General features: G+C 48.6%; 1 protein-coding gene and 1 long non-coding RNA gene across 2 annotated transcripts in view; both read left to right on the forward strand.

Annotated features, from left to right (window-relative positions):
- The window catches only part of Hoxc5 (homeobox C5), a 3596-nt gene extending 2406 nt beyond the window's left edge, over positions 1-1190 (forward strand). Inside the window, exon 2 of the mRNA XM_010609359.2 lies at positions 107-1190. Coding sequence (XP_010607661.1) covers positions 107-321 — 215 coding nt within the window. The 3' untranslated portion in view covers positions 322-1190. The remainder of the gene's footprint in view (positions 1-106) is intronic.
- The window catches only part of LOC117286142, a 63059-nt gene extending 43981 nt beyond the window's left edge, over positions 1-19078 (forward strand). Inside the window, exons 2-3 of the long non-coding RNA XR_004517265.1 lie at positions 18319-18435; positions 18583-19078. This is a non-coding gene — a long non-coding RNA (uncharacterized LOC117286142). The remainder of the gene's footprint in view (positions 1-18318; positions 18436-18582) is intronic.
- The last annotated feature ends 326 nt before the right edge of the window (positions 19079-19404 follow it).

The raw sequence follows: 19404 nt of genomic DNA on the forward strand, positions 1-19404 counted from the left end.
GCCGGGCCTGTCCCTTCGGCCGCGGGTGGGGGCCTGGGACTGGGATGGGATGCTGGGCGCTGCACGCTATTCACCCCTTCCTGGCTTGGGGGGATTTATGTTCCAGAGACGGACGGCAAGCGATCCCGAACCAGTTACACGCGCTACCAGACTCTGGAACTCGAGAAAGAATTCCACTTTAACCGCTACCTCACTCGCCGCAGGCGCATAGAGATCGCCAACAATTTATGTCTCAACGAGAGACAGATCAAGATCTGGTTCCAGAACCGCAGGATGAAGTGGAAGAAAGATTCCAAAATGAAAAGCAAAGAGGCTCTTTAGAGGCTACGGGAAAGCCCGTGGAGAGCACGCCAGCCGGCTTCCGTCCCTGCGCCTTTCCTTTTCTGTTTTTCTCTATATCTATTTTGGGGTTGGGGGTCAGGAGCTAGAGCTTTGGCTCCCGGGCCTCACAGACAAAAGTGTTTTTCCTTGGTATTCTGCATCCCCACTAACCCAGGGTTTCCCCGAGGCTGCCTGCTCTGCCTGTCTCCCCTCAGCTCAGCAAAGTTCAGCTGAGGCCCAGGGCAACCTCTACAGGGCCTTCCCAGAAGGCTGGGAGCACCATAGGCCAGTGCTGAACTGACCTGGGCCTGGAATACCTCTCCGGCCCCCAATACCCTGTGAAGCCCGCCTGAGTTAAGGTGGGCCCAGCCTCCGGGCTCCGCTCTCTTTTGTCTCTGGCTAAGCAGGCCAGGCAGCCACAGACAGGAGAGAGTGCTTGTGCCTGGCAGAGTCCATTGCCAACCTGGGGTGCTTCCTCATAGTGACTAAACTTGGTCTTCAGTTATTAATGATTTGCATATGAAAAAGGGAGAAGACTGAACATGGGCCTAGGGCCCTTGTGTTTGCCCTATATTCTCCAAATATTCTTCTCCTACCCCAAGTCGGGGAACTTCCCCAGCCCTCGCCTGCTGCATGCCCTCTCAGGCCCGCAGCCCCAGCCTGATCATTAGCTCCGCTATTGGAGCTTTCTGCCATTTGGACCCCAGCAAGTGGTCCTAGAGGCTCCTTGCTGTCCCATAGTTCCTGTCATGACTTTCTTTTCCTGGTATCCCTTTGCTGTTGCCCAACTATTTATTGACTCCGGATCCTTCCTGAAACTATATTTTGTCATATCAAATAAAGACAAAGAGAGAACGGAATTAAAGATGCAGCGGCTCCTGTCTGTTTAGGGCATGTTTGACTAAGTGTTTAAATGGGTTGAGGCCCAAAATCTGTAAGCCTCCCCTTTAAAAGAAATGTTTTTAGGTGTTCTAAGGGCAGCAAGAAGGGGGAGGTGAAATAGAATTCCTATGCTGATTCTTGATTCCACAAAGGGCCTTTTGGGAAAAAGGACAGAGCAGGCCTCTTGTCCTGGCTTTCCTGTGGTGCCCAAGGTATCTGAAGTTTCTAGACTGGCAGTAGCTTCCACTCCGTGCCAGACCTAATGCGTAGGGACCAGTGGCTCCGCCGTGCATGGTGCTTACTCAGACTGAGGCCCTTTGGGCCTCTGAAAATCTCTCAGGGGGTGAGGTGCTCCTCAAAGGGGCCTTACTGGACACAGAGGGAGGGCCGAGCCCTCAGTCTAGGGACTCATTTGGCCCCCAAAAACATCCCCTAGAGAAAGTTGGTACTGCTTGGAGGTATAATGCTTGAGGGAATTGGCAAGGCATGCTTCAGCTTTCTAAGCTATCAAGGGGAGAGGGGAGCAGGGAAAGCAATCTGCTGGGGGTAGTCGCCTGGCCAGAAATGTTCAGACTGTTTCCTAGGGCTAGGAAAATTAACCAAGATGAGAACTGCCCAGAGCAAGGGCAGAGCCATGTCTCTTTGCCGTCATTTATCTCCGTTCCTAAGATTTTGTTTGGAGAAGGAGGGAGACCTACTGGGAGCATAGGAAGGCAACTAATTCGGGTGGTTCCTAAGGCTGGCCTAAGTCTACTCTGCTCTGTGCAGCTCCAGGCTCCAGGGATGGGCTGAGGGAGGAAGCACTTTGCAGGAGAAACAAATGTGGGAAGGGTCCATAAAACTTTACTGCACTTCCTCTCCTTCCTCCCACAATGGGATGATTTCCTGGAGCCTAGCCTAGGCCCCCCACACTGTTGGGGTGGGGGTCAGAAGCTGGGCTAGTAGCTGCTCCAGCAGCCAAGAGGGAAAGGGAGCAGGCTGGTTCTGAGGAGGGGCAGGGAGAATATTTATGATTATTAATGCTGATGCTCTTTGGATTTATTAAAAGGACTGACTCTATCCTTGTCCTGCTGCCTAAACTACCTGTCTGTCATTTTTTAGAAGACCTGAGAGCCTTTTCTTGCCCCACACTTAGCACATAGGAGATCTCAGCACATGTTTTTTGAGCTGCGCTCATGGCTACCACCCTTAACCCTTCACATTGGACTCTGGCCAGGTTAGGGCACTGGTAATGTTCCTCTTCAACTTGCACAAAGCTGGGTCAGTCCAACCCATCAGCACCAACTTTCAATCTCTCCCCCACCCTCTCTGAAATAAAATGTGTAATTTTCTTCAGGGAGTTATTTTAATTTTTTCTCCATGCTGAGTAAAACTATTGGGTGAGCAGTGAAGCATGAAGAAGCACTGGCGTCTCCAATGGGTAGCAGTTAAATAAGAAAGGGGCTGTGTCACCACACTCACCCACTCCAGCCTCCCCAGTCTGCTTCTTCCCCAGGGGACAGACCAGGGAAGAGAACCCGAGGCTTTTGCCCGGGAAGGGGTAATGCTGATCAGACCTGCCCAGCCAGGTACAGCAGCCCCACTGTGCACTGACTGCTCTTCCCAGCAGGATTTGGGCCTCTCCTTCCCAGGAGGTGCAGAAGAGCTGACTCAGCTGGGCCAGGCTTGGGGAGACGCTGCTGTGCCTACTTGCTCTCCTCCCTTCTGTCGCAGTCTGCAGGCCTGCGCTCAGGCTCAGTCTCAGCTTTAGCGGAGCCAGCAGCGACACCCAAGCCAGAGGCCTCGGAAATACTCCTCTGCGCTGGGAGGGAGTGAGGCCCAGACCCTTGATCTCTCCCTGAACAGAAGCTTCTGCTTAGTGTCTAGGAGTAGTTGTCCCACCGGCCAGCCTCTTGGCACAATCTCCAAGGACCAGGGTTTGGCATTGCACTGGGGCAGTGAGTGGAGGGGCTTCTGGGTCCCAAGGAGACCGTGAAGCTTGTCTCTCCACTTTGCCCAGGAACCCACCCACTCTGGCAGCAAGAAAGAAGGGGATGAAGCATGACTTACCTTCCCGGGGGAGTGGGAAGAGGGGACACGGCCCACTCTGAGCAATTAGAGGAGAGAGGAGGAAAAAATAGGAAGAAAAAAAAATATCAACACGACCTCGAAGGCGACAGGTCCTTATGGAAATAAGTAAGTAAATAAATAAGGATCCATCCTCTCCTTCCTCCCCACCCTGTAAGGGGGTGTGGGGGTGGGGCAAAGGAGCCGCACTAGGGCTTTTTAGTGTAACTGAGCATTAGAGAAATAGGCACAGCTTCTATGTGAATTTAGGAGTTTGAAACTTTTGGAGGTTATTTATGTGAATGGCCTGAAGGCAAGCCCGTGAGTGGCTCTTGGGGGACCACGTGATGTCATTAAACCAAGTTTTATGGTGTAGGGAGAGCTGACAAACCCACAATATATTTACATCATATATAATCTTAACTGTCCAGCCACGCAGCTGCTGGTGAGGTTTAATGCTAGGACAGAGGGCCTGGCAGTTAGAGGGGATTACGGCGCTGGGGATGATGGTGAGAGAGGTTACATCTTCGAAAATGAATCCCAGGCGAACGCTGTAAGTTAATTCTCTCCCCTTCTGAGACCTTTCCTTCCATTTACCTAACTCCCTCCCCATTCCTTGAGAAAAGGTAATTCTCACTCCTTAAGGAGAAAGGGAAAAGCCTTTCTAGGCCTCCCCAGGCAAGGATGGGAGAAGGGAGGAAGCTGCTGGGAAGTAGGAAGATGGGGGAGCTGACTCCTCAGACCAGGCCTCCCGCCTCTACTCCTTATTCCCTTTGGCTGCAAGTCAGCTTGTGCAGGAAGAAGACTTGGCTCTTTAGAGCTCTGCAAGATCTTCTCTCGATCTGGAAGAAAGCCTGAGGCAGAGACAGGGGTGTTTGGTATTTGTAGGATTGTGTAAACTCTAGACCAGAGCAAAGTGCCTTTGGGGTCCCCTGTTCCAGGGAAGGGAACAATACAGCCTTTGGCCAGTGGCCCAGAGTCCAGGAAGAGGAGGAAGCTGGAGAGAAAGATAGGGAAGGAGGGCTCTGGAGCTGCAGAGTCCACAGACTGCTGCCTGGACTGGCCCAAAAGTCTTTCCTTTCCCCTGTACTATTAGGCAGGGGTGGTGGATAGCTTCCCAGTCTCCAAAATCTGAGGTCTTAGTCCTTTGGGGCCAGAGTGGTTTTTGCTTCCTCCGGTGTCTAGCTGGTAGGTGGTGCAATCTTCTTTGGCTGGGGTAAAAAGAGACCCCAGGAGGCCTACAGGGCTCTTTCTGTGCGTGTAGTTCGCCTCTGGGGACATGGGGGGAGGGAGTAGAGTCAGTATCTGCTAGGCTGGGAAAGCTTCCCAAGCAGAGGACAGAGTGGCCTCTAGGGGATGGATCTAGTAGGGTCCAATGTGGACGCTGTAAGGGGAAGCAGTTCTCAGGTGGGGCACCTTTGTGTTTCTAGGTAGGAGGAGAGGAACTGGACATGGGAAGTACAGTGTCCTCCACATCTGTGAATGCAGACTCCCCTCCCTTTGCTCACATCACCTGCAGGGAACTAAGCCAGGATATGAATTCAGGCCCCTGTGAACTGGGAGGAATTCAGCAGAGCTGGAAAGGGAAGGGGAGCAAAGGGGACAATTTCCCAGAGAGGGAGGCTTCCTTGGGGTAAGAGGGTCTTGGTGTCTGCTTTGCAGAGAGGTGCAGTTGAGGAATGGAGAGGACATGCTGTTAGCACCACCCCGGCCCCCCAAACCCAAGGACTAAAAAAGAAGAAAGAAGCAAGTAGAGCAAGGTAGATCAGGCCCACTCAGGAAGGACAGAGGCCCACAGAAAGACAGAGGGAGTCCAAGCCAAGCTCCTTTGTAAGAAAGGAGGCCTCAGATCACAGGCCTTAGTCCTCTGGAAAGATTTGGCCTCCCTCACCCTTCTCCCAGACACCCTTATATCCCTTGGAAGCCTTAGGATCCTGGATGATTTTTTTTTCCAACAGCCCATTTGGAAAAACTAACTCAGGTTTTCCCCTCCCCTTTACCTGCCCTCCTCAGCTCTATTTTCCCACCAGTCTGATCTTAAAGATTTCTAGAAACTTTCCTATCAATCCACCGATTAGGGAGTTTCCTTTGGTCTATAACTTGACTCATCCCCTTCCCTCCAGTTTCCTCAGGGCCCTAGCAGAGTCCAGCGGTCTCTAACCAGGAATTTAGCCAGAGCCAAGGTCCCTTACCCTAGCAAGACTGATTCCGTAATTCTCCTTGACCCCAGACAAATCTCAGTCCCATTTCCTTTCTCTCTGTGTGGAGGCTGCGTGAGTGTGTGGTATGTTTTATAAATTTACACACTGTCTCTTGAGGCATTCAATGAATTCCTTACCCCCTTTTCTGCTCTTTAGGCTAAAAAGTTACTTTTAAATCTCATTCCCTCTCCCTGCAACAATAGAGCTTCCTTCCTCTCAAATAATTTGCCTTGCAATCAGGTCAGTTTTTTACTGTTTTCCAGGTTTCATCTGGGAACAGAAAAAACGCAAAAGGGGCCTTAAATTCTTGATCATCATCACCACCACCACCTAATCTCTTATCTCCACAGAGGAGGGGGATGGACAGGCAATCTGTTGTCAACTGTGCCTTAGCCAGTCCAGAAATCTTAATTTTGCTCCTGGGTCTTTAATTTAGAAGAAGTCAAGCAACCAATCAGGAATGTTCTCTATATGAGGTCACATGACCACATCAACCAATAGGTAAAAAGTGTTTGGGTCTCTATGTCTTATTTTCCCCCTCCATTTTTCTTCTTTCTTCCTCCCTTCTCTCTCTACCCCCTTACCTCCTGGATTTGCCCTTTCTCAGATTCACAGGGAGAAGTGATACTGAGCATATTCTAGCCCCCTCCTGCCCCTGAACCAGCTCTGAGTCATCCTTGACTTGTGTCCTTGTTTTTTAACAAAGTTTTATGCCAAGGTCCATCTCAGTTGTATAGAGATCTGAAGTTGTGAAAGCATCATCGAAAGTATTCTCTTTTTCACCACTGTGATCCTGTCAAGTTCTCTGCACTTTAGAGGTGAACTCTAAATTAAGCCACAGTACAAATATATGAACTACAGCCCTGAATTCAAATTCTGACATCACTCTCCATACACTTACCTTTTAGAAGTTTTCATTTTTCTTCTGATCTTCATGAGAACAAGCCAGGCAGTTAGAGGAGATCCCTTCTATTTATTTATTTTTTTTTGGGGGGGGGAAAGTTCTGCAGGAACCACTAGCTTTATCAAACTATCTCAAGCATGACTGAGGAAGTAGAGGAGGCTTTTGACAGTCATGTTTGGCATCTCTACTGTGTCAAATAATTTTGAGCCAGTTAAAAGACGGGAAAAGAGTAGACACAAAGAATCAGGACCCTCTTCACTCTCCATTTTTAAATTTTTTTAAACTTTATTTTATTTTTGTGAGACAGTCTATGTCGTTTAGGGTGGCCTTGAACTCACTCTGTAGCCCAGATTGGCCTCCAATTCACAGCAAACTCCTGCCTCAGCCTCCCAAGTACTGGGATTACAGGCATGTGCCACCATGCCCAGCTTATATCAAACTATCAAGCATGACTGAGGAAGTAGAGGAGGCTTTTGACAGTCATGTTTGGCATCTCTACTGTGTCAAATAATTTTGAGCCAGTTAAAAGACGGGAAAAGAGTAGACACAAAGAATCAGGACCCTCTTCACTCTCCATTTTTAAATTTTTTTAAACTTTATTTTATTTTTGTGAGACAGTCTATGTCGTTTAGGGTGGCCTTGAACTCACTCTGTAGCCCAGATTGGCCTCCAATTCACAGCAAACTCCTGCCTCAGCCTCCCAAGTACTGGGATTACAGGCATGTGCCACCATGCCCAGCTTCCACACTCTGAATTTATATGAGTATTATGAGAGACTAGGTGATGATATGTGTCCTGGCCAAGTTATCAGAGAAACTGAAAGTATGAATTTCAGTCTTGTATTTACCTACGTTGGAAGCAATGGGAAAGAAACTTTTTCTGAGAAAAAGCATCTGATAGCCGAAGAGGATGTATATGCAGGCTAGAAATAATATGGGGTGGGGCCCAAGCCCATACCCTGCTTAATCCAGACCCAGGCGTTAGGCATTCTCTCCCTACCCTCATCTCCAAGGTTTTGTTCCAGGGTAGTTTTCTGGTTAGGTGCCCCCCGCCCCTGCCCACCCCTTCTCCTGATCTTCTTCACTCCTTAACCTAAGGAGTCGGACTTCTGATGGGCTCTGCTGCCTAGACCTGTAGGCCTCCCTCCAAAGGCATTAAGGATAGGATGTAGGGGTGGGAGAAATAGTTGGTTTTGAGCAGGGCTTTGTAAACACTCCCCTGCTTGTTTGTCTTCTGAGTAGGAGTGTTTTGAGGACAATGCCACAGGCCAAGTAAGAAAGATTAGGAGGAGAATCCAGAAAGAAGACATATTCTCAGAAATCACTGGGATCCCACTTCCCAAGTCACCTTCAACCACAATGCTCTATTTGCCTCTTTTATGAATTAGAATTAGAGCGCATACTCATTTGTCCCTGGTGGAGGGTATGGTAGTAGGGAGCCTTGTCTGAGAGCAACTCTCCCTTTCAGAGAGACATCTCACTCTGGGCTCACAGATCCCATCATGGGTGAGGAAAGAAAAACAGACGACAGACGGGCTGGAGTGAGGTTGGCTCTGTTTACCTGGGCACTGGGAAGATTTTTCGGAGTGCCTCAATTATTTCTAATGCCCAAGTCAATTGTATCTGTGTCACCCTGTATCTAGAACTGCTTTGCGCTGTTTGTGGGGTGGGAATGCTGAAATATCATTGTCCCGGATTTAACTCTGCCCTTTTTGGTGGGGGAACAAGCACCATCCTTCTGAGCCTGCTCTGTGGTGGGACTACAGGCCCTGAAGGCTTTGGAAATGGATAAGAAAGAAAACTTGGAATCAAGCTAGGGCTTTTGAGTTAGGGATTTAACAGGAGAAGGCTGTGCTGTTAGAAGGCCAAGAAAGCCACACATATCTCCTTTATTGGGTTCTTGTAATCTTTAGTGATGTGTCCTGATAAAATCTCCCTGGCTGCTTTCATGGGGCCCCAGGAAAACACAGGAAGGGTCTGGGCCTAGGAACTGTAGTGATAGAGATCTTTGTCCTTAAGACCCGACCAGACCAGTGGAACCCTAAATTCACCTCCCTCTCCCATTCTTAAGGCATGGTGAGGGGCAAAACAGAACTCATGTGTGTGTGTGTGTGTGTGTGTGTGTGTGTTTGTGTGTGTGTGTGTATACATACAATGTGGGTCTCAGGAGGGTTGAAACAAGTCATCCAGGACCTTGGTCAGAATTCTAAGGACACCCCTAGAAGCTGTGATAGAGGTTACATAGAGGTCTCTGGGCATGCTGGGGAGCCAGCCCAGGAGCAGGATACTTCCCTAGTTCTACCATAATCTGTAGCCACATGGGAGCTGAATGGAATGTGTAGGCTCATTTCCTGGGATCCTTTAAAGATCCTTAGTTCTCCCATCCCCTCTGCCTGAATACCAAGACACCTGAATGTGAGAAAGGATCTTTGTGGGTGTCTACATAAGGTTCAATAGCAGTAAGAAACCTGGACTAGAAGCAGTAAATCAGCCTTCAACAAATTTCCCAATCCTCACCCACTCCATTCTGCCCATCAGCCCAGGCTAGAAGCCATTTGTCCTCCCCACCCACACCCACCCTCTCAGCAGAATCCAAGCTCTGGGTAACCCTCAATGTCCTGTTGGCCCAGATTGAATTGTGTAGAATTGGAGAGCCAGGTAGAAACTGGAGATCAAGTTCCTTATGTGATTGAATACTCCTTTTTTTATATATATATAATGGGGGGTATTGAACTCGGGACCTTGCGCTTGAGAGGCAGGTGGTGGAACCACTGAGCTAAATCCCAGGCCCTGAATACCCCTTCTTTGCTGTTGCAGATTCAAACTCTAAACCCCTTAGGGCTGCTTCCTCATCGAGACATTGGGAAAATCTTTTCTAGAAAACCCTTCTTTAAAACAATCAACTTTCTGATAGGAGAACATGTGTGTGTGTGTGTGTGTGTGTGTGTGTGTGTGTTCATGTGTGAACAAGGGAAAGAGGAATGGTCATTTCCCTCATTTCAGATTGTGTGTCTTGCCCCATCCCCTGGGTAGAGGATGGGGGCGTGGGCCAAGGTTTTATTGAGGATGCTTTTCCTGTTGGGAATAGAGATGGGGTCATAAACGCCTAGAGGAGGCTGTTTTGATCTGCAGACTTCTCAGGAAGTAGCTTCTGAGGTTTTGCTTTGTAAATAACCCTCCCCTAATCTGGCCAGCTAGATTGGATTTCATTCCCCAAGCCCATCTGAAGCCCCTCCCTGCCTGCCTTCCCAAATAAACCAAAGAAGAAATTTTTAAAAAAGGATGGGGGCACTTTCAGAGTCTCCTGAATCCTCTGGCTCTAATAAAGAGTCAGTTGATGATCTTGTTCAAAGTTCTGGATATAAAAACTGCAATTTTTCATCTTTGGCCTATGCAGATCTTGGTCCTTCAACCCCTTACTCAGAAAGGAACTAATTTCAAAGGTAAATAGCTTCAGAGCCTGACTGTAGGTACCAGGATTCCTACAGGTTCTCCTCTCTTCTGGGGCTACCTTCTTCCTATTATCTGTTTCCCAAGCCCTAGACTCCTTGATAAGCAGGAACTGAGGTGTGTAAGAGAGAGAGCTCATGGAAGCCACAAACTGGAGGAGATGGCAGTGAGGCATAAAAGAGACCTGAGCTAGTTCCATGAGAACAGAGGAATCTCTGCAGTCTGTGTCTGGGTTTCATGCAGTTAAAATGGGTGCAGGTGTGTGTTAAAGCTTACAGGCTTTCCATATCTTGTCTACCAAGCTGTCTCCAAACCAAATATATTTTACTTAAATGGCTCCATTTTGTAATGATAGTGAGCCTTCTTCCCCTTCCGAAAGACATCCTGAGCCCCTCAGGTCTCTCCCCGCTGAGTTGTGGGTCTGAGCTAAAGCACCTCAAACCCACAAACACCAGAAAATCCTCCCCATTCCTAAGATACTGTGCAAATACATGCATCTTTATAGAATGCTGAACTCTCCTAGAGTGAAAATGTATTTATAGATTGTTCTATGTCTACCACAGGATATATGATTCACACCCTTTCTGCTCCACATTTAAATGCAGATTTATTGATCTTCAGATTTATAGATCCATAGTGAACATAACAATGCTCTGAGTCTTGTATGCATATTATCAGTCCTTCTATAATAATTGCATATAGGCTGGAATATATTGGTATTGCTGTCTCTAAACATCCAAAGGAATATTTGTTTTTTTTGGTTTTTTTTTTTCCTGTTTGGAAAGAATTAAGCATGTGTTGCTCAATCTCTATTTTGAAATTTTTATCCAGATTTATTCAAGGGTCCTACCCTATAAATAGCCACATATCAATGCTACCTATCTGGAGATGTTTATAGGCACTGCAGGCTTTCTAAAAACTTGAAGTGTTTGAACATATGTTTAGAGACAGTTCACAATGCTTATATCTCTGTGTAGGGCCATTGGTCCCCCTCTAGAAGAAATTAAACTTAACTGTACCTCTCTGTCTCCTTCTGTCTCTCTGATCTACAAAATATCCAGTGAATGAGGGTAGGGAACGAATATATTTTGGATATTTTGTCTATTAAAGAAAATGATTCTATCACTATTTCCAAGGCTGTCTCCATCTGTAGTCCAACTGAATTACCTACTCCCTGAAAAACCATTCTAGGAATGACAGCCTACCTCCTGGCAGTCCCTTTGACCTGAGATCCCAGCCCAGACTCCCCATCTCATACTTTCCAAGGCAGCCACCAAGGAGAAGGAGAAGGAGAGAATCCACTGTCACAGCTCCTCTTGGCTCCCAGGGTGAGAGGCTTGTAGGTCTATACACACACACACACACACACACACACACACACACACACACACACTGGCACACCTAACAGGGATTTTTTGAAATTTGGAGAAAAGGGTGTTTAAGCCCCAACTATTTCTGTGGGGCCCAATGATGCCAGGGTCAAGGCACAACCGGTAGGTGCCCCTTCCTCAGTTGTTCTTGGTGCCCAGAGCCCAATTAAGTGGGCCGCCTCCCTCGTGGCAGCCGTGCTCTTATCGGCTGGGATTGATGCCTCCTCAGCTCCTGTATATCATTTCCAAGATTTTTTCTGTCCAACTCCTAGGCTCCTTTGGCTTCTGCAGCTTTGACTAATGATTGCTACAGATGCCAACGTCTCCAGAATCCTAATAGCAAGGCAGGCAGGCAGACTCTTATTTACCCAGCAACATTGCTGTGGGGGAAGGGATTGAGGGCAGGAACTGGGGTGTTGTAGGTCAAGGGACAGGGAGAAGGTTGTGACTAACTGGAGCTTTGCTGAACTTCCTCAATGAGAAAGACTTTTCAACCCCCTCTTCTCCCCGAGGGGTCTGTATACTATATATATGGCTATCAGTAACTCAGTACTACTTCCTTAGAAAGGATCAAAGAATGAATAAACAGGAAAAAAAGCAGAGGAGTATTTATTAGGTGCAAATAAATGAGAGATTAAGCATAAAACCAGCAGTTTGGGGAAGAAAAGAGTTTTACCTTCCAGATGAGGGAACAACGGGAAAGAGGCAAGTCACAACGATGGAACAAGTGGTTCCTGTTCTTTATTTTTTCTTTCCGACCTCCCCCTGCCCTAAATTTACTTTTCTCATAAGGTAAACACTTCCCCTTTTGCCTCACCTGTCCCTGCCGTGGAGGGGGTTGAACATCGCGTTCCTGGGTGTAGATGCTTGCAGCCACCCCGAGGCTCCTGCCTGGTGCTGGGTGCTCGCTGAGGCTGCCAGGGTGAAGGGCCTCTGTCTGAGGCTGTGGAGTGAAAATCGGATCCAACTGCCTCCTGCGGGTTATTGGCTGCGGCCAGGAGGCCAGGTCTGCCAGCCCTTCGGTCCCACTGGCGCTTAGTGACGTAAAGTTGTGGCCGAATTTGCTTCTCCTGGCGCTTCTGGCCTCCAGCTCCAGGCCCAGGTGTGTAGGGGATGGGGCCTGAGAGCCCGGTGAGCCTCGGGCTTCCTGGGGTCTCGGTCCAGAACTTGGAATACACACTTTATTTGGGTGAAGACAAAACCATAAAAAGGCAGAGAGCCCAGCTCCGAGGCCAGGCACAAAGTGATAACCCAAAGAGGAAACATTCTTTCCATCAAAGAATAATGGAGCACAACATAATTCAGAAAAGCGAATGGGCAGGACCACAGTTTGAGTCCCGCGCGGAGGGGCAGCTGCAGTCCTGGTAGCGCCGCCGTGTGATATCGGATTCCGTGGAGAGGCTATTTCCTGGGGGAGTAGGGCGAGTCGGCCGGGGACCCCGACCTAGGCCGGGCGCTGCTCTCAGGCCGCGCGCCCCAGGGGCGTCTTGGAATCACAGCGCATCTGGAGGACTCGAAACACAGAAAGGGAACTGAAAGATTTAAACAGTCGGAAGCAGAGGCATCCCGAAGCGGCCCAAGCGAAAATCAATCACGTAATTAAAACAGGGAGGGGGCGAGGTCCGAGGCTGGGGGTCCTGGGTTAGGAGGCGGCGGCCAAGGTGCGGGCCGAGGCGGGAGAAGCGCGGCAGGGCTTCGGGGAAGTTTGTAACAGATCGCTATTGATTCTGGCTTGTCTGGGAAGAGCAGACTGTGTGCTCTCTCCCAGGCCGGATCCCGAAGCCAGCGATGGCCGCTTCTCCAGCTTCCCCATTTTTATGGGGTTGAGACGCGAAGTCGCAGTTGAAGGCTGCTCCCCAGATCCCAGTGATGCCACGGATTTGCCGCGCCGAGGCAAGTTTGTCTAAAACCCAGGTGGCACCAAGATGCTGCTTCTGGGTTTGAGGGGACTGATGGAGGGAGGGAAAGAGCACCCTAGTTTCAGACATTTACATATTTCTTTCAGTCTTTATCACTCCAACCTAGGATTCTAGGCAAGTGGGAAAGATTCTGACCTGTGAGCCAGGCTTAAAAGGGAATATGAGGCTGGTGATCTGATTAATTTAAGGGGAAACTTTGGGCTGAACAATTAGGACCCTTGTAGGAAGAGAAGGAGAAGGTGCAGCGCCTGGAAGAAGATAAAATAAAGCACACATGTCCCTCTATTTCCTGAGTGGAAGGTCTTTTTATTAGTACTGAGGTTAATAATGCTAATGATCTGGTATGGCTGGGTCAGCCGCCAGAGACTGCGCTCTGCAGTCCCTTTTCACAGAGACTTCTCTGGAGAAGTCAAGGGCTCCCTAAATTGGCTGTCGCTGGGGAGATTAAATAAATATCCTTCCCGCTTCTTTGCCCTTTCCTTTCCCACTCCTGAGAACGCTAGAAAAAGAGGGACCTTTTAGTATCTCCATTAGCCTCTATCATTTTCCTCTGCTCCCTCCAGTTTACTAAAAGGCAATTCTAGGGCACTGAGCTTTCCCATAGAACTGTTCTCGCGAAGGAGCAGAGTTCAGAGTTTGGCAAGTGGTGGTTACCCAACCAATCCTCCTGTATTCTGACTCTGTACCTCAAGGGGACCCAGGATTCCCTTCCCTGCTCTGTGGAATTTTCCCTCTCTCTTTAGCCTTTCTCAGTCTCTGCTTTCCTTAGTCCTGGGTGCCTAATTCCATGGGTCATTGCCAGTTTACAGGCCAAGAATAGATTAGGGTACCCTGAGGCACCCTCATCAACCCCCCAGGTGTTTCTAGTCCCCTTTCCTCTCCTCAATTCTGGCAGTCCAAGCCAGAGAGCCCTCTATAAATTAAAGCCAGCCTAATTTCTAGATATTTTAAAGCCACATTAAGGCTCCTTTAAAAGTAAAAGTCTTCCTCCTGAAAAGAAAGTTCAGGTTTCAAACCTCCAGCACAGCAAGCCTCCAACATCCACATGTCAAAATTTTTGACAACAATAATATTCATAAGAAGAAGTAAAACTTGGATCAAAGAGAGAAAGGGGCACCCCAATCCAAGTTTTAAAGGGGATAATAATCCAGCAGCATTGGATGGGAGTGTTGGGGCAGTGAGGCTGGGGTGAGCAAAGAAGGGGGTGGGGAACCCGATGTCTAACTAACAATTTCTCCAGCATAAAAATGAAACATCAAATTCGTTAGCCCAGGGCCTTCATTTTTCCCCTTCCACATTATAACTAGTTATTGAACTCGCTGGAAGATCTAAAGGCCATTTGCGAAGAGACAAATTTCAATGGAGTTTCCCCATCAATAACCCCATGGCAGTGACCTATTGGAACAAGTCAAACACCCGAGGTGAAATGCAGGTCACTCTGTCTAACCAATATTAAAATGCGGCCACTTTTTAAAAAGCCACTTTAAACAAGATTTGAGGAAAATTGAATTCCAAGGAAGGCAAGGCAAGGCGGGGGCGGGGGGGAAATCCACAAGCGGACCTTGCCTATGGTCTCGGAACAAACAAGAAAAATTCATCTTTAATATTTTAAAGGGGGCAAATTAACATTCCATGATTGCTTCTTTTGAGACTATAAGCCATTCCAGGAGGGGAAAAAAAAAGGTTGAGTATTTTCTGGTGACACGTTTGGGTTATTAAAATCATTTTAGACCAATTCATTACTTTTACTGACAAGAGATTTAAGAAAAAAAATCAATTAAGCATTTGCATATTCTTTTGCATACATTAGCCCTGCCTGCTGGCATTAGAAAGGGACAAAAATACACATATATCTATGTTCACACTCATACATACACAAAAGAAAAAATGGTATGAGAGTATTGTTTTAGTTTGGGGTTTTCAAGTTGCCTGAGGGAGAAAAAAATCAAAATGAAATGAATTGCCCGATTATGTAACATGTAAAAGTCAATTTATTTGAGGGAAAAAAGGAGACATACTGCAATTTTAATCCCTAAAACAACAATAACAACAAAACACAAAACATATACACATATATATATTATGGGGGGAAAAAAACCCTGCACTTGGGAGAATGGGAAATAAAATAATCCTTATATCCTTCTCCTTGCTCTCTAAATCCTGAATTGGTTCTCCCATTTATTTTTCTCCCTTAGAAAATCCAGGGAGTGTGAGAGGTGAGATTTTAATGCAGCACAGAATCTGTAGAGCCGCTGAGATCTCAGCCAGCAGCTCGTTACTGGGGAGGGGAGGAATATGGGTTATCCAACGGTCAGTATGGTAATCTGGGCACAATAAGGCCTCACACACAATGGACACATATTTTTCTTCAGTGGTGTCAGAAGGGAAGCGCTTTGTACTGAAACATGTTTCCGAAAGAGAAACCGGATCGAGATTCAGAAAGAAGATGGGGTGTGGGGGCGGCATGCGGAGAGCATTCGGATGCTGGAAAAGGTGGTCAGAGAAAATATAAAATAAAATTGGGGAGAGTGAGGTGAAGGACAGAGCAGAGTTGGAAGTCCTTGGCAAGGCAGGAGGGGAACACACAAAAGAAGACAGGACCAGATACAAGGATTCGAGAGCCGCTTTAGTACCCCCACCCCACCTGAAAGGATTTTATTTCCATGCTTATAATAATATCCAGGTAAAAATGTTTGCATGTGTTTGTGTGGTGAGGTATTTTATCCATGTGATAGGCATCTTCCTTTCTATTAAGCTATGAGAGCCCAGAGTTTTTGGTTTTTATTTTGGGGGTTTTTTCTCTCTCTTTTTTTTTTTTTTTTTTTTTTTGTGAATGATGTAGATGAGTGTGGACACATTTGGGGGAAGCTCCTAGGTGTCCAGAATAAGAACTCCACATACTTATAGCCCTATAAGGAGCATTTAATATTTTAATAAATATCAGTAGCATGTATGCAAATATATTTGTTAACACTAGTAGTCAAAGCCAGACTTGACTTGCAGTGGGAGGCACCTGAACCTGCTGTGTCAACTCTCTCCTACTGACCTAAGAGGGTACTCTCAACCCACCTGCAGGAGCCTAAAAACCTGGAGTCCAGGATCCGGGATGGTATGGCGGGTGATGTCTTGGAAAGGCACCCTAATAAATCCAGGAGGGTGAGGATTAAAGAAAAGAGGGTTTAGGTAGGGAGCAGAGTTGGTAAAGGCAGATGTAATGGCTAGGAGGAGAGCCCACTAGACAGCTTGCCTTCCCAGATGTGGAAGAGAATATTCTCAGCTGAGATAGGGTAGGGTGGCCACAGCCAAGTGCATGGCCCAGAAGGGAGATTAGGAGTGGGGCTGGAAGAGTTTTGTCCTCTCTACTATCCGTACCCTTTACCAAAGTTCCATGGAGATTTGAACCTCCCTGTGGGGCAATTTGGAGCCACAGTTCGGACTCCTGCAGTTCAGGATTCCGTACTGGTTTCTTCCTGCCCTCTCCCAACAACTTGTAATTAACCCACCCCCACCATCAACAATTACAAAAAACCAAACAGCTGCCTTCCCCTCCTTCGCAGCCACGAGTGAGTTCCTCTTCCTACAAAACAGCCGTTCTCACACTAAGAGTGTCCAGGTCCAAGTGGGCAAGGGTTCTCCACCAACTTTGGGAATTTGGGGATCTCCAGAGATGGTTGACCTCCAGGTCACCTCATTTCCCTTACCCAGTGGGAGGTATGTGTGAGGGGTGGGGGACAGGGCCCTGTGGGACTGAGCAGTGGCCCTAGTGCACCTAGGCTGGAGTAGAAACCTAAGCCCTGGAGCAGGAAAGGCAACCAGGGTCACAGGTTTGGGTCTCTTTGGACATCACCACTAGCCCAGGTTCCCTCGTATTCCAGCCCTCAGGGTGAGCACTAATTTGGAAGTAGGGACCTCCTTCTATATCCCAAAGGTAGTAAGAGAAGGTTGGAAATCTCCTGCCTTCAGTCTCCCTCTCACAAGGGCTTTATTTTTCCCCCTTTTCCTCTCCTCATTCCCTTAATTGCAGATGTTCTAATTAAACCCTCAAATAGTTGTTATGCCGTTTTAAAAGGTACTTATTCAAGTGTCAACCAGGCTGGGCTGGGAGGAGGCAACGTAGGGCGGCGAATTAAAGGTAGATTGACTAATCACGGCGACGATCATAATAATAAAATCAGAGGAAAAAAATCACATTAAGACTTTTCGTGGAAAGGAGGGAGCAGGCAGCCATCGGCCGCCAGCCCTGCGCCTCCGCCGACACAAAGAGTGCGGGCGATTCCGCGAGACTGATTTATGACGTTTTACAGCCCTATAAAAGCTGTAGCGACGAGGCAAGCGCTCCTACCACCGCTGGCAGATTTAGTCTAATAAATAAAACATAAACAGTTAACTTTATGTGTCACTTTTATTGTTATCAAGTAAAATATAGCCAAGCCCAGGCAAGCTATGATTTTAAACTATAATTGTTATCAAGTACAACAAGGGGACCCGGCTCCCTCCCTGGGCTTTTCCCTTCTGCTACCTCCCCTCCCCAACTCTGAGTTATGAGAGATCAGTTAATTGGAATTGGTGGCATGACGTGGTGGCCACCTCTAGCTCAGGGAGGGGGACTGGGAAATCAGCCCCTCCCCCCATGGCCCTAACCCCCCCCCCCATCAGGGTTTAGGGACTGGGACCACCCCCTCCCCCCATGGCCCTAACCCCCCCCCCATCAGGGTTTGCCTGCGAATGGCTGGCAAGGAAGGGAGGGATAGGAAGACATTGGAGACCCCCAAGGCTTCCCCTGCCTCCCCAGCTGGGTGACCTCACCCCTCCTTTTTGGAAGGCAGCCTGGAGCTGGCCCTTGGGAGTAGTGTTTGCATGTAAACACACGTGTTACATGGATACAGTATCTGGCCTTGAGCAAGCTGTACCTAGACAGGCCTTCCTCTCCGCTAGGTCCACCCTCTGTGAGGATGGAGAAAGGAGGACTGTCAGGGTCTTCACTAGGCAACATCACAAGGCACTGACTAAGGGCACAGAGCTCTCCTCTTTGCCAGAACTCCTTAGGAACTAGTATAGGGAGGTCCTTTTCAGAAACCAACAGGCCAGGCAGCATGGAGAAGGGAAACCTGAGCCAGAAGTATTAGAGATCCTCTCTTCAGGGCTGGGGCAGGGAGGGCCAGTGGGTAGAGGGGAAGACAAGCCTTCTAAACTCTGCTTTGCCAACCACTTCCTGTCTCTCTTCAGCGGGGGATCAACCCCTAGACCTGCAGAAATGACGTCAGAATCATTTGCATCCTGCTGCCACTACCTGCCCAGTCCAGCTGGGACCCTGCCTCGCCTGCCCCATGGCCAGAGGGTTGGGTGAGTGTGTAGGGGACAGGGGGCTGGACTTTGGGATCCTTGGATGGGGGTGGCACCCCAGGCTCTCTAGCCTCCTCGGCTCAGCCGGGGCCCCTCCCCATCCAACCTCTACTCCAGTCCTCATTCAACTTCCTCTTCCTGCGAAAGAGGGGCGCTGCCTGGTGACCTATGCGGACTGAAACACGATCGCCATGAAGGGACACCGCTGGAAAAGCTCTGGAGCCAAGGCCCTCAGGGCCCACTGGAGGCCGAAGAGGAGACCCTGGGCGGGGGCTGAAGCACAGACTTCCGACAGCCCCCCAGTGTCCAGGCTTTGGAGGGGAAGCTGGAAGCTTCCTATCTCCTCTTGCAGGGAAGGGTGGTCAGTCTGGCGGGATGTGTACTGGGGGGGCACCGTAGCCCCTGCCAGCCATTCCCCCATCACCTCCCCCAGCAGCACCACCACCACACACACAAAAAATTGGATACATTTTGAATAAAGCGATTCGGTTCCTTATCCGGGGACTGGGTTGCTCCGTGTGATTGGCCGGCGGAGTCACATGGTGAAAGTAACTTTACAGGGTCGCTAGCTAGTAGGAGGGCTTTATGGAGCAGAAAAACGACAAAGCGAGAAAAATTATTTTCCACTCCAGAAATTAATGATCATGAGCTCGTATTTGATGGACTCTAACTACATCGATCCGAAATTTCCTCCATGCGAAGAATATTCGCAAAATAGCTACATCCCTGAACACAGTCCGGAATATTACAGCCGGACCAGGGAATCGGGATTCCAGCATCATCACCAGGAGCTGTACCCACCACCGCCTCCGCGCCCTAGCTACCCTGAGCGCCAGTATAGCTGCACCAGTCTCCAGGGGCCGGGCAATTCGCGAGGCCACGGGCCGGCCCAGGCGGGCCACCACCACCCCGAGAAATCGCAGCCGCTCTGCGAGCCGGCGCCTCTCTCAGGCGCCTCTGCCTCCCCGT

Source organism: Fukomys damarensis, unplaced genomic scaffold (assembly GCF_012274545.1).
Source record: "Fukomys damarensis isolate Sample0158 unplaced genomic scaffold, DMR_v1.0_HiC HiC_scaffold_15, whole genome shotgun sequence".
In the NCBI taxonomy this organism is placed as follows: Eukaryota; Metazoa; Chordata; class Mammalia; order Rodentia; family Bathyergidae; genus Fukomys; species Fukomys damarensis.